Genomic DNA, 14,691 nt, shown 5'->3' with positions numbered 1-14,691 from the left:
AAAATTTATGTCTCTGTGGGAATGAAAAAGTATGAAGTTAAGATCTCTGCCAGTCAAGCGGCAGGACTTTCCCCACAACATTTCCATGCAGAAGGGTTCGATGGATTTGAGATTTTAATACTGAACCAGCCTCAACCTGTTTTCAGGTGGCTTGAGAAGTATTTTGTCACATATCAGAGAAATATGCACACAAGGTCAGCTGTGTTTGATCAGAGGGATTTAAAAATGGTCAGACTAACAGGGATATAAGTACGAGGCATAGAAAGAGGCTGATTTAATAGTTTATTTGTTTCATTAGACTGCATCTTCATCGGTCTGAGTCAGAAACAGTGACAGTGACGACACTCTTCCATCAGGCATGATAGAATGAGATGTTTAATGCAGTCTGAGCTTCACATTGTTAATGATTACCAAATTTAGGACACGTTTCATTTGATAATTTACGTCCAACGCAGATAGTGTACGTCTTCCAGCATTCTTGCGAAATGCAAGAAATGTAAACACTCCTCCACTATAGCATGAAGTGACTGATGGAAACAGTTGGTTTCCCTGGGCAGATTTTGCTCCACCTTCACCTCCACATCCACAGCAGGAGTGTCCAGGCTCCCTGGGGCCCTGGGCTCCAATCAAAGACGCAGGCTGGCCCCTCCGATATCTCTCTCATCTGTACACACACACACACACGCACACATGCTCTTTCTCTGGCTGCTGCCTCGTCTTTCCTTGCCAACGTGCCTGGCAGTAGTAAAGGCTCGTACTCCCTCTCACTCCTCAGGATTCAGGCTGCAGCGACGCTCAAACTCTTGGCCGTACTCGTGGATCCATTTGTTGGCCACTGTGGCACAGAGACATATTGGAACTGCTGTCAAACAAAAATAAGCAAACAGCGTTGACCAATGCGTCTCTTTTTCAGCCTCTCCAAACACGTATCCAACAAGCATTCCCACCTGTTTTTGCAGTGCAAGTTGTTGTTGACCTACTCAGCAACTTCTTTTGCAGCTGCTTCCCAATTATTATCATCGTTATTATTATTATCCTTAGGTCGGTTTAAATAGCCTGCGAAACAGATTTTGCTTGTCTGAGCCAACCGGCAGCAGATGTTCACTTTCCAAGATGAGCCCTCAGAGTCTGAACTGCAGGCTGTAATATTGCTATACTCAAACTCAAAATGAAACACAGATGGGCTCTAGCTCCCCTACATGAGGAGATTAGATTAATGTTTCGAGAAGCAGACGGCATTTTCTTGGCTTTTACCAAAAGTCTCGAGTGGGAACACCAAGTCTTACCCCACTTGTCACCGATGAGCACCGGGCAGCCAGCATGCAGAGTGTCTTCGTCTCCCTGACCATTTCTGCGGAGGTTCCACCAGAAGATAGCAGCTTTCTGAGAAATACCATAAAGAACAGATTTTAATACATGCCAAACATGCTGCTTATGGATTATTTTTATTTTGATCAGGGACAGATTTAGTAAAATGTGGGCCCCTCATGGGCTAAGGCATATTTTGGTTTCCTACCAACACTAATTTAATTTGAATATCCAAATTAGACTGAAAGGCAGAACTACCCATTAGTGGATATGAGCTGATGGACAGTCGGCTTTATATGACGGCGTATTAGACCCAGGTGAAAGAAAAGGAGGAGTAAATTTCTGCCAAATTTTTTGAGATTAATCGCTGAAATTTTTTAGAAAAATCATGGAAACTTCTGAGCTTCAAAGGAAAAAACATAGCTCGAAAAACACTCATAAATTTTGAGATTAAGCTCAGAAATGAAAAAAAAAACAAGAAAAAACCAACGACATTAATTTCTGAGTTAGAAAAGTTAAAAGATCGCAAAAAATTTGAGATTAATCTCAAAGATTTTCAAAAGTTTTCTGTCACAGCTGCTGCTGAGCGGTGACCACTCACACCTGATCATCATCACTCTGATCCCCAGCTGCTGCCATATAAGGACGGAGCTTCCCCCTGCACAGCATCAGATTGTTGCGAAACCCTCAGTGGTAACACCTTCAGGCCTGCTGTAGAAACTTGAGCTAACTGCCCAGTAACTAACCTGTCCGTCTCTTCCTTCTGCCTAGTTGCCTCTCCTGTCCCCGATCCTGACCCTCTCCACTGGATTAGGACCTCCCGGCTTTGACCCCCTGTCTGTCTGACCCTGAGATCAGGAACCGCCTGACCCCGATTTGGATCCCCTGGTTCTGACCCTGGCCTGTCTGACTAAGAGCAAGTTTATTTCCTAATAAACACCTGTTTTTGTATTCTCTGTTCAGTCCCTGCGTCCATCAGTGTCTGATCATGTCATTTTCAACTTTTAGAACTCAGAAAATTTCAAGTTTTTTTTATAAAATGTATTAAATTAATCTCAAAATTATGATGGCCCTAATACGCCGTCACATTTTGACACGTCCTTTGTCAGATGGTTTTGTTTCTCCCAAAAACATGTAGCGCAGTCCAAAATTTATTTTCAACCAAATAAAAAACCTCATTCATTTTAACGGGAGACACTATTTCATTTTTACAGCAATTACTAAATTAATTCTAATTAATACCAAATTACTTGAATTTATCCAGTTTTCTGAGAGGTCAAACACGTTCTCATAATTTGTAACTGGAGTTTCTAGCAGCACATCTGTATGTGTGATTCCTTATTTTTTTAAGATTCCAATTACAAGACGTAAAGTAAACACTATGAAACGTTCACATCGTTTCCACTCAGAGAAAACATGTTGGTAACATTAAAAGATTACTTTAAACCCAAACCTGCCAAGAATATGAATGATTGTGTGACTTAATGGAGTTACATAAAATAGTTTCCTGGCAACCAGAAAAGAAAACCTCGACTTGGACACAGAGCTGTTGGTAAGAAAACCTCTCCATTTATAGTTTTCACACAGCTGGATTAGAAGCATATGAATGTAATTCAGCCTTGACATCAAAAAGTCAAGGCTGAATTAGGAGAAACATCTTGATGATAACCGAAGTATTTTACCTCCACAACTGGAGCACTGAAGTTGGCATATATGAAGGCCGTGGAACCGCCAGCTTCCACTGAGCTGAGCTGTGGAAAACAACATTCCTTTAGAGCAGCGTCTTGTGTTTATGCTTTGTTGCAATAAATGCAAGTGAAATTTGCCAGTCGAAATGATTTAGGGATCATTATTTCTCACAGCTATCACGTTTTACGATCAGTTTATTCCAATGTAAAAAGGAAATCACTGAGAACAGTTCTAAAGTAGCTGGAAAAGCAGCATCAGATAAAAAGCTTACTCCAGGGCAAATGCCGGATGAGCCCACAGTAAAACTACAGGAATCTGACCAGCAACCTCAAGCTAAAAGCGTAGATTTGACTTACGTAGATCATAAAGGTCGCCATGCGGTTCCCAGTTCTCAGCTTGAAAACAGGACTGGTGGGTGACTGGTTTTAAAACGACATGGAAACTCTGTCAACATTTAACCAACACACGTGGCACCTTGCAAACGTGACATTTGCCCTTCAACTTTTTCATGTGTTGTCATGTTACGGCAACAAACTTCAGTTTATTTTATTGGTGTGTCAATTTACACATAGAATAGTGCTGAATAGTGATATGGAGAGAAAATAACATGTGGTTTTCCAAACTTTTTCCAGATAAAAATCTGAAACAAATGACCTCAAACTGAAGTTGTGGTTCACTTTCCAGCAGGACAGTGATCCTAAATATACAGCCAGGCTTACATTAGAACAGCTTAGATAAAAGTGCTTCAATGGCCTAGTCAATGTACAGATGTAAATCCAACTGAAAATCTGTCTACTCATGAAAACTCCCCATGCGATCTGACTGAGCACGATCAGTTTGACGAAGAATTAGCAAAGATGTTGACTCTCAATGAGGCAGACTGCTACAGACAAACAGCCACAGAGTTAGAGGTGTAACCATGGTGTTGAGAGCGATAAGAGAAAAAGGGCATGAATAGAAACGAATGTTACACTTTTCAAACTTTAATTGGTAAAAGACTTTGAAGTCCATTCACCCTTCAATTCACTCTTCAAATTCATGCATCACTTTGTGTTGCTCTCCCAAATAAAGTCCCAAATAAATACAAAATGTGGAATGCTCGAAATGTGGAAAAATGCAGAAAAGGTTAAAGGGAATGAACATAAACCTAACCGCAACTTTGTCGACTTACTGTGGCGTGGTCAAAATGAGGTTCATAGTGTCCACCAATCCCATAATTCACCACCTGAAGGAACTCGGCGTACGGGTGCATCACGTTCAAACCCGTTACCACGGAAATCCTTTGGTCCAACCTCCCAACGGTGGAGCTCTCCGAGCCTTTCAGCCACGCACTGGAGATCAAACATACCCAATCGGTTCGTTATGCCTTCGGATGTTCGGATGCACACCAGCAGCAGGAAAAATAGTTTTAAAACTTTTTATTTATTTATTTTTTTTACCTCTTGCTGATTCGATAATCTGCTGTTTCTTGCTTTTCTCCAGCTGCCACCACGGATCTCTTCAACTTATGAAAGGGCAGAAAATAAAATATGAGCAGCTTTATTTGGGCTTGTATTTTTTTATTTTTTTTTTATTGCTCAAGCTGTTGAAGTGAACCGCAAACTGTGTCACTGCACATAGTTTTGGACTGACTCTCCACTTCTCTAAGCCACTAAAAGCAGTTGGCAATCACTTTGCCTTCTGCTGAATTTATGTTTACCAATCTCCAACAGAAATATAAAACGGCCCCACTTTGAAGAACAAGCAACCTGATATTCAAATCAACAACAGAAACAAATTGCAGCTTAAACTGTTTGGACACTGAAGCGGACAGTCTCCTTTCGTGAAAACTGGTGAAATATGCTGAAAACCTCTAAACTGAGAAACCTGTCGAAAAACGACTCCAGGGAAGTAAAGAGCCGTCCAGCTCAGTACCACAGGCCTGCTTCCAATTAGCCCACAAGCTGACGTAGCGCTGACATGGAAACCGAGCTTTCCATCTGACCAGCGGATGGAAAGCTCTCAGATAAACCACAAAGAGACTAAAGAGGCATCATCCTAGTTAATCCATCAAACAGTTCCTGAAGCACATGAGTCAGCAGGCTGAGAGTTAGGAGAAAGGTTTCTGTTAAATGTCATCTTCGCATGAGGCTCACAGTGTTTTCCTGGCAAAGCTCAGGGAGATTGTTTGCTCTGCTGGAGGAATTTGGCTTAAAAAAAGGGGGGGATTCATGCTTCAGGAAGTAGCATGAGATTTGCCTTTGAAGGAAGCTGAGAATGGATCGCAGTGTACCATCTTGAAAAGTGGAAGAGCATTTCTAATCTGACTGAGATGCTGAACTGGTGATTTGATTTCATGAAAAAGAAACACAGCTACGGTATCTGGTTAAATGGCCAGGAGGAAATTAAAAAGGGCTGGAATAAAAATAATAACTTTGAGCTTATTCCTCAGGAGGGTCACATTAATGTAAGGGGCCAAAATAATGGAATATGACGACAAAGCAATAAAACAGACAGCATGAGGAGGTAGAAGAAATTAAAAAACAAACAAGCATGAAAATAAACACAATTTTCTTCAGATTGGGTATGTTAAGGGCAGCATTATGTACTTTCCAGGCACATGGTGCCATTATATAGCACAATAAAATAACTGTGTTACCCTGAGTTGTTGTTATAATAATGCTGTAGATGTCAAACATGACTTTAAAGAAGCTGGACTTTGTAATTTGATGTCTTGAAGTTGGGCTTCTGTGTCTTTAAGAAACCTGTCCTCTTCCAACAGTCCGCCTCCAGCATATCATCATAGCAATACTCCTCATTATGCCATTTACAACCGTTCTTAGGAGCACTGCACTGAAAACAGTTCCTATAATAAACTCAGCAGGCATTTAGTTCCATCAGGTGTTTGCTAATTGCTGCTGCTGCTAGTCTGGGGGAGCTGAGAGGGGAAGGAGTGTGGGAGAGGTGTTCTGCACCCCGAATGGTTGCCACGGGAGACTCCAGGGTTCCCCAAACACACACAAAAAAATTAAAGCAACACTCAGAGTATATTTTTGATTATAGAATAACATTATAGCATTACATAATGCTCAAAAAAGTTGATCTTACATAAAACCCACCTTTTGAAAGATAAATGTAGGTCAAAATGTTACTAGTTCTTCTCTTTGCTAATTCAAACTAAAAAAAACCCAAAACTATCTTAAATTCTGCTTCAGAATCACGAGACTAACCCAGACAGACAAACATTTGGGAATGAAAGCAAATAAAAGTCAGACGTTTACGCTGGAAACCCTAAACCTGGGTATGCTCAAGCGACGATCACCTACTCCAGGCTGGGCGAGCCTCTTGATGTCATCCGCCTCGGCGTCTGTGATGAAGTTGTGGTAAAGCTCCACATGAGGCTGCAGGCTCAGGACCTCCCGCCTCACAGGCTGCAGCAGCAGTGCAGGGCTGTGGTTGTTGGTAAAGAGGTCACAGAACAGTCCGGGGTTTTCAAAGTGCATCGGCTGCAAGAGGGAAAACAGGCATCATGAAGTCCGTTAATGAGATCGAACAAGGATCAAAATTTGTTGCATACATTCACCTAAAAGGTTGACGGTCACAGAAATGTATATAGATGTACATGTGAGTATACGTCTATACTCACATGTATTATATGTGTGTATATACATATATACTGCATCAGCAAGCAATCCCACACCATGCATGAATCCTTAATTCATGATCACAAGATTTAGCAGTTTTTATTTGAATCCACTCTCCTTATTTTACTGGTTCAAAATAATGCAAGAGCAGACAATGTACACATTGACATCTGTCTGCAGGATGAGCCATATGTCACTTTGGGACACTACGTGAAGAGTCCTATGCTGATGAATACCTGGGAGCCCTGAGTCAGGCACAGTCTCTCATAAGTGTCCCGTGTCGTTAAGGAGGAGGAGCCGGGTCTTCTTAAGCTGCGTTCCCCGGTTGGACCTGCAGAACCCAGCAGCTTCTCATATTTCTCAATATTCTGCAACACCCGTCCATTCATTGGATCTGAGAAAACAAAACGCGTGCAAAGAGTCACCGAGGCTGGATACAGTATTATTACAAATCATTCATTCGTCTTGAAATCTCCCGTAGATTGTCAAAGATACATAGTTTGCAAAAACAATAATCAGTTTCTGCAAATTTTCAATTTTCTCTTGTTATAAGTGAAATAATCTGTCAGTGGAGTTAGTACTTTTTATCAATATTCAAGAATAATTGACTTAAAACATGCTGTACATTAGTTTTGCCTTATTTCAGTTGCAATAAGATATTTGCACCAGAAACTAGACAAAAATACTTGGTAAGGTTTTCTGTTTTTGCTGTTTCTACCGGGAGCAAATTTCTTATGTGAATGAAAATAAATCTAAAGCCACAGATAATTTGGGGTTTAGCTGTAACTTGTGGCAAACTTAAAAATGAGATCATGGATTTTCCTTCCACTTTATAATTACGCAATATTTTGTGTCGGTCTATCACAAAGAATTAAGGTTTTAAAACAGCAAAATATTGAAAACAAAAAAAGGTGCAGGCACTGTTCTTATTGTCTTGCATGGGAAATGGAGGCGTGGACTCACCGTGATGCAGTAACTCATGAGACAAACTCAAGGCATACGAAACATTTCCTGTCTGAATCAAACAGAGGGATTTATAGCAGTCAAACATGGGACCAACGTGTGTTTTCTCTGCTCTCCTACCTTAAAGTGGGAGAAGGCCAGGTGATCCAGAGCGTCCTCTAAGGTCCCTTCGTTCTCAGGACTCCACTCTCCCGCGGCTCCCCTGAAGAGACGTACCGACTCCTCCAACCACTGCACCGAGTGGTAGTAGTCTTCCTGCTCATAGGCCACCTGTGCACAAGGAAAGAGTTTCTTTATTCTGATATTAACATGATGTGTTAAGTCAGTATTTTATAAATTATATCAGATATTCTGTTCCAGCATTCAGGCAAAATTTTAGTCATGAGTCAAACAAGAGCAACAACTGAACCAGAGCTCCTTCAGAGTCTCCCTGTGCTGCGGTGGATCTTTCATAGAAGAACAAATAACAATGCTGTAAGATTTTGACTCCTTCCCATTGAGACAGTCATAATCAATTGCCCATATAATATTTCTTATACAGAGTATATGCACATGTCTATTGCTATTGGCTCAAAAAAGATAAATTATCACATTTATGAAGCTGGAAGCTGGAGCAGTGCTTCACGGACCCTCCCCTCCCCCAGAGCTCCTTAAGACTAGCCAGGAGAAATTAGCAAATATCTGGTGAAACTTAACATCTGATAGGAGCCACTTGTCAGAGCAATGCTGATGAAAATGTTATTAAAAATGTTGCGATGAATTCCTGAAAGCAGAGGGTCAGAAAGAGTTTTTAAAGAGACAGGCCCAATTTCAAGGTGTTAAATTACAATGTCAACTTCTTTAAAGTCATATTTGATTTTTATAACAACCAAAGGAAACATAGTTACTTGACTGTGGTATACGATGCCAATATAGATATTCACGCCTCTTTAAACAAAGCAGTGAATGTGTTTCTGGTCTCTTTGTGATTTCTGGATCATCTACGGCACAGCTGAGGAGAAATCTGCAACAACAAACATCTAACTGCGGCTCCAGGGAGAAGATCAACTAAATCTGGTCTAGGGCCAGATGTGAAGCCATCTGTGGAGCAATCAAGATGTAATTATATAGCCTTTTGCATATTTATCAGGATGCAGCTAAACATGCATCAAAATCAGTTCTAGGACTGACTTATTGTTGTGGGGCCTAACATAGGCACACTTAAGTTGAAATAAATTGCTCCCTGTAATAAATCATTTTGTCAACGATTCCCTTATGACACCTCAGTTCCCTTCAATGTGTGTAAAGATAACAAGTTTGAGCATCTGAACCACTACAAGGCACGTGAAACTCCCATCAGAGACTCAGGCTGGGATCTGGTGAAACCTAGAGCTGAGGACATTACATGCTATACTTTAGGAACCAATACATTTTTATGAGAAAAGAACTGCTAAAGCAGTTGTTGCCCACTCTCTCTTTTTTTTCTCTCTCTCTCAGTTAAATTTCTACATGTATATTCAATACAACCCACCTGTTTCCAAAGAGCCATTTAAAAAGCGCATGTAAAGCCGTAAAACAAATCATCTGTCCTTTTGATAATCATGACCTCAGTAACAGAAGGTTCTCTGTGTTCATTGCTCATCAGCATGAGGTAATGTCTTTTCCATAGCAGAGTGTCTTTCCCACACAGTGCCCTACCCTTTCATAACACCGCAGTTATAGTAAAAAAAAAAGTAGCATGGAAACACCTTTCTCTCTTTTCTCATCCCAGAACAGCTGGGGGATTTGCTCTCTCATAACAGAGATGATTAAGTGAGTTGTTGGAAGAATCCCAGTTCTGAGTGTCTGAACCCCAACACACATGACTGACAGGCCTGGAATAGAGGCGCTGCAGACCTTAAGAAAAGGAAATTATTCATGCAAAGGGACATTTATTGAGTAAATTTATTTTTATTCTCTTTTTATTAAAAGATCTAGTCTTTCTATTTGAGTCTCGAGAGAATTTAACAAAGCTGTGCATCCAGCAAATGACAGACAACCACCAGAGATTTGTTTCCTAAGCTCAAAAAATTATATGTTGCAATTTCTTTTGTCATCATTAACTGCAGATTTAAGTTGCAGTAAATTTAAGTTGCAGAATCAAATTTTTTAGAAAAATCTGCTTTTTCCCATATTTATTAAAACTGTCACCATGTGTGGTCTGAGACAGATAATCTGAAAAATAAATAAATAAGTAAATAAAAATAAAAACTGAGCTCCTTCATCTACTACCAGTGTGTCTATTACAGTCTGAAAACTGCACTGCTCCTGGTCAAAAACAGCCAATCAGAGCCAGGAGGAGGGTCTCAGCGCTGTCAGTCAACCTAATGTATGCTGCTCAATGTGCTAAAGATAGAAAACAACTTACCGTTTCAGGAAAACATTTAATCCATCTTCGTTGGTAACTATGCTAAATTAGCAAACGTTGTGGTGAACACTGGCTTGGTTCGGCTAGCTATAGCTATTTGCTAGCTGTTTAGAAATAGCAAGTGGAAGGGGTGAGCATGGGAGTGATTGACAGCGCTAAAACCCTCCTCCTCCTGGCTGTGACTGGTTGCTTCTGACTGGTGTATTTCTGCAGTTGACACTTGGAGCACTGGGAGAAGGCAGAGGAGCTCAGTTTTTTCACGCATTCTCTGTCTTAAATTATACTGTTGTGACATATAGTGCAGCTTTAACAGTGGTAACATGACAGTTTTTTTTGTTTTGTTTGTTTTTTAATATTTTCCTTCTCTCCTCAGGCAGCTTGTTGTTCTGTTATTTCATATTCTGTCTTTGGCCTGATGTTCATATTAGCCGTTGGCCCACTTCTGCGAAGCCCACAGTGAAGTTATAGAAAACATGTGCGAGGTCTTTGTCTTGCTAAAACCCTGAAAGTTTTGTTCCATTGTGTCACATCCTCACCACAAACCTAAGGGTATTTACTGGGATTCTATGTAAACGAACATGTATAGCATAATTTAAAGACGGACACAAAATGCACGAGTTTCATAGCGCATAAAAATCTGAAAGGTGCGGTGTGCATTAAGATAGATCTGATCTCAAGACTTTGTAGTAGCACCTTTCGTTGCAGGAACTCTCTACCACATTTGTCCAGACATTTCCATTCTTTGCAAATTATCTCAAGCTCACAAAGTGAGTGGAAAGAGTTTATAGATATACTCTTCAGGTCTGGACTTTGACTGAGACCTTCAAACACATGAACATGTTTGAACCCAAATCATTCCATTCCAGTTCTGGCTGTTTCTTTAGGGGAACTATCTTTCAGTATGGTGAACCTGTGTCCTGGTCTCTTTTGCCACCATGTATTTAACTCCAGTCATCTTCCAGTCAACTTTGAATTGCTTCAATGTCCCAGCTGAAGAAAAGCATCTCCAGAACATGATGCTGCCACCGCCAGTTTTGGTTTGTGAAGGAATGCCTGGGAATGACTGTGGGAAGTAAAGTATGTATCTTTTTGTTAATTAACTTTTTTATATTTGTTAAAACTATCATGATGTAGTGACAGTAAAAGGCAGATAATCTGTGAAAAGTTCAATTTCCTCCAACTTCTCCTCGAGCTGTTATTGTCATCTGAAGAAATGCACCGCTTTCAATCAAAAACAACCAATCAGAAGAGCCAAAAGGGGGGCCTCAGCGCTGCAAATCATGGCAGTGTACTCGCTATAGTACTCGTGCTATTGATGAAGAAACAACTTACTGTTACAGGAAAACCATTTATCCGCCATTATCGGTGGCTCTGCTAGCTAGCTAGCCTGAGCATTCACAAGAGGCTATGCTAGCTCCAGCGTAGCAGAGAGCAAAGGTGGGTTGAGCAGTGCAACATGGAGGGTGATTGACAGTACTAAGCCATGCCTCCTGGCTCTGATTGGTTGTTTTTAATTAACACTGGGAGAAGGTATAGGAGCTCAATTGTTTCACATTATCGGTGTCATTCCATTTGGTCACAACATGGTGACAGTTTTTAAAAAAAAAACAACATTTTATTAAACGTTAACTATGCAGCTTTGACACTGCTTTAAGTTCCCCCACAACTTTATACGAAACACATTAAAGTTTGTGGTAGTGATGTGAAAAAATGTGGAAAACCTCAGGGGGTGTGAATACTTTTGCATGTGCTGTAGTTACCATCTATCTCAGTTTTTAAAACTTTTTATTTCTTCAAAATTTCACTTTTTCCTCCTGGGCTGTGAAGAGTTTGACGGGTAAAGTTTTGATTGACGGGACTAAGCCACAAGTTTGCACCTGAACAAAGCGATCTCACTGATTCACTACAGAGCTGATATCAACAGGATATGATCTAATGGAGAAAGAATCAGTTTCTCTGTGCGATGGATCACCTTCCCAACCAGGAAGCAGTCGTCACCAGACAGCGAGACGGACACAGCAGGCGAGCAGACGTCAATCACACCTCCACCGCTGGCCCTCTGGAAGCGGCCCTCTACCAGACTTGAAACTTGGAGGGAGTACACATCCTGGAGCCTCATCAGCCCCTTTGCAGCCCCCCGGAGGTCTTCCACTTTGGGCAAGTGAGCCTCCTCTTCCTTGTATCTGGACCTGAGGTCTGAACAGAGCGATATTGAAGGCTGAAGTTTGCTTGTGACGGCTAAAAAGCGGAAGAAGTTCAGGTATCATTAGGCAGGAGGGAGAGAGATAGAGCTCACTTTGAACGTTTTCTTGAGCTTCATTGCTGTAGACGACGTTCAGCCACTCCGAATGCAGCCGCTTGACGAGCGTGAAGGCCACCAGTGGGTTGGCTGTTGCAGCTGCAGGGCCTTTGTAGAGCTCTGAGTGGAGGTCGGACACTCTGGCATGAAACCTGTGCAAAAGATGAGATCGTGGGTCACAGAAAGGTGAACACATATGGTCCTCATTAGACTGGAAAGACTAGAAATGAAAGATATACTGAACCTGGGTAACACCTGACACCTTCCACAAATACTTCTTACTCTCTAAACCCATTTGATGTCACAATGCAGCTGTAAGCGTCGATGTATCTTGTTAGCACTTTATATAACGGACCAAAAGAATAATACATGATTCTAAAATTGGTTTTATTAAAAAAAAAAAAAAAAAAAAAAAAAAAGATTTTTGAAAGTGTGGCTTGGTTTTGTAGTCACCATACCTGACTCCATCACCACTCAGATGGTCTGGTTCTGGTCTACTTTGAATCCCCACATAGAGAAGCAGCATTCAGCTTCTATGCACTACAAATCTGGAACAAACTTCCAGAAAACTGCAAAGATGCTGAAACACTGAGTTCCTTTAAGTCAAGGCTAAAACCCCACCTGTTTACAGATGCCTTTGATAACTAGTAACTGGAACACTGATCAATATATTTTATGAATATTTGCTTGAATATTTGACAAAGGATATATTGCTTGTTTCATAATTCATTGCTGTGAAATGTTTTCTACGGTGGGAAGCTTTTTGAACAGCCTTGTTTCTGAAATGTGCTAAACACATAAACGTGACTTGACTTTGGATCATTGGCTGGTTCTGGACAGAGAGAGAGGAAAATGTGTGCAGCTATTTTAATACTGGAGAAAACACATAAAGAACACATAAAGTGTAGTTTGTTTTTTTCCTTTCTCGAGGCCCTTGCATAGTTCTGCGTCAAAGCATGACAATAATGACTTTAATTATGTCACACTTTACAACAAAGCCACTTCTTTTTAGTGGTTAAAAAGAAGAGAAAAACCACAGGACACATAAATGAAACAGTTTTTTAAAAAAAGAAACAAAAGTAGAAATAGAAGTAGTTAAGCCAAGAAATCATTACTGATATAAATTTGTTATAAAAGTATTACTGATTGCACTTTAAAAATTAGGTAACTTTATGCTATTAAAGGTAAAGTTTAATAGCAACTTGACATTAACCATTAACCTGGTTAATGTCAAGTTGTCATAACAAAGACATTTTGAATAATGTCAACTTTGTATTAAGAGTGTCAGAATTTACCGAATGACGCTTTATGACAACAGTCATTAATATTCATGAAGGCTTATTCATGTTCATGACATGTGTTATGTCATGTTTATGACAGTGTCATGACAGTCTTATTCACCCCCTTTCAAATAAAGTGTTACCTAATTCATAAACCAAAAGGGTGGAGGCGGCTGCGACAGAGAAATAAACAGATTTCTCCTTTTCTATCCTGATGAAAAGTCCTCGACACTGAGTGTGTGTACCCAACCGCAGCTCCGGTTTCGCCATCACTCACCGCTTGATGTCCTCCAGTCTCTGCTGCTCGCTGTCGATATACATTCTCAGATAATCAATCAGTTTCCTCTCAACGTCAATGGCTTGCCTCACGTTTTGGAGCGACGTATACATTTCTCCTTCGGCCTGGAAAGCGAGAGCAGCGACGAGGAAGCAGCAGAGACAGAAAGCAGCCGGAGGAGCCTCCATCCCCTCGAAAAGTGAACTCTGTCGTTATCATGGGATGAGCTGAGCTTCTCACGGCTCCTCATCTGATGACTCGGTTCTGATCTGGGATCGGCTTCTCCCCTCTCTCTGTGAGGAACTTCACCGGAATTAACTTCCAATAGGAGCCCTATTGAAAGTTGTGTTGGGGCAACAATATTTTAAACTCTTTAATTTATTAACCGAGGTTTTAAGCACAATTGTAAAACAAACAAAAAAAACAAAAAATAAAAAACAAAAAAACAAAACAAAACAAAACAAAAAAATCTTCCAAAAGTAAGAGCGCCTTTAACCAGTTTTTTTTTCTCTACAGCGACGTCTGCTGGTCAAACTGTGCCAGTACTACTAAATTTACTAGCATCTGGCAACACCAGGTACTCTGTTACTGATCTGTGGAGGACAACAAATAATCAATACAGCCAGACAGTACAGCAAATACCCACAGTTAGCAGACTATATAGTTGATGTCGTAAAAAAACCCCCACAGAGATCAATTAAAATATGGATTTATTATGCCTTTTCTGTGCAAACACTTTAATAAATAAATTAAACCTCTGACTCATGTAGTGCAGCCGGCACATCACACCTGTTCACCCAGCAAGACAAGTAAATCAAGTTTACTTTAAATTTATTTTTCATTTATTGCCACTTTCTATTTTTATA

General features: G+C 40.5%; 1 protein-coding gene across 3 annotated transcripts; it reads right to left on the bottom strand.

Annotated features, from left to right (window-relative positions):
- Positions 1-265: 265 nt before the first annotated feature.
- p4ha3 (prolyl 4-hydroxylase, alpha polypeptide III) lies at positions 266-14,133 on the bottom strand. 3 transcript variants are annotated; one of them, XM_007567325.2, is made up of 14 exons: positions 13,826-14,130; positions 12,266-12,420; positions 11,942-12,165; positions 7,704-7,853; positions 7,584-7,635; positions 6,857-7,014; positions 6,303-6,482; positions 4,437-4,501; positions 4,169-4,328; positions 3,354-3,416; positions 2,991-3,059; positions 1,287-1,383; positions 759-835; positions 266-664 (listed from the first exon to the last, which is right to left on the bottom strand). In XM_007567325.2, the coding sequence occupies exons 1-13, from the start codon at positions 14,011-14,013 to the stop codon at positions 765-767; spliced, it is 1,632 nt and encodes a 543-aa protein (XP_007567387.1). In that variant the 5' UTR covers positions 14,014-14,130; the 3' UTR covers positions 266-664; positions 759-764. The 3 variants fall into 3 exon arrangements, with proteins under 3 accessions (XP_007567387.1, XP_007567386.1, XP_016534787.1); XM_007567324.2 differs by having other exon boundaries at positions 266-835; positions 13,826-14,129; XM_016679301.1 differs by lacking the exons at positions 266-664; positions 759-835; positions 1,287-1,383; positions 2,991-3,059 and having other exon boundaries at positions 3,349-3,416; positions 6,299-6,482; positions 13,826-14,133.
- Positions 14,134-14,691: the final 558 nt, after the last annotated feature.

Source organism: Poecilia formosa, unplaced genomic scaffold, assembly GCF_000485575.1.
Source record: "Poecilia formosa unplaced genomic scaffold, Poecilia_formosa-5.1.2 Scaffold207, whole genome shotgun sequence".
NCBI classification, from domain to species: Eukaryota; Metazoa; Chordata; class Actinopteri; order Cyprinodontiformes; family Poeciliidae; genus Poecilia; species Poecilia formosa.
This window is presented reverse-complemented; position numbering and strand designations above follow the sequence as displayed.

Excerpts from the sequence above, each read along its gene's own strand:
- p4ha3 (XM_007567325.2), bottom strand. The coding sequence starts at position 14,013 with ATGGAGGCTCCTCCGGCTGCTTTCTGTCTCTGCTGCTTCCTCGTCGCT. Across the intron at positions 12,421-13,825 it reads AGACTGGAGGACATCAAGCG|GTTTCATGCCAGAGTGTCCG; the intron begins GTGAGTGATGGC and ends TCTTTTGCACAG. Across the intron at positions 1,384-2,990 it reads TCAGTGCTCCAGTTGTGGAG|AAAGCTGCTATCTTCTGGTG; the intron begins GTAAAATACTTC and ends GGTATTTCTCAG.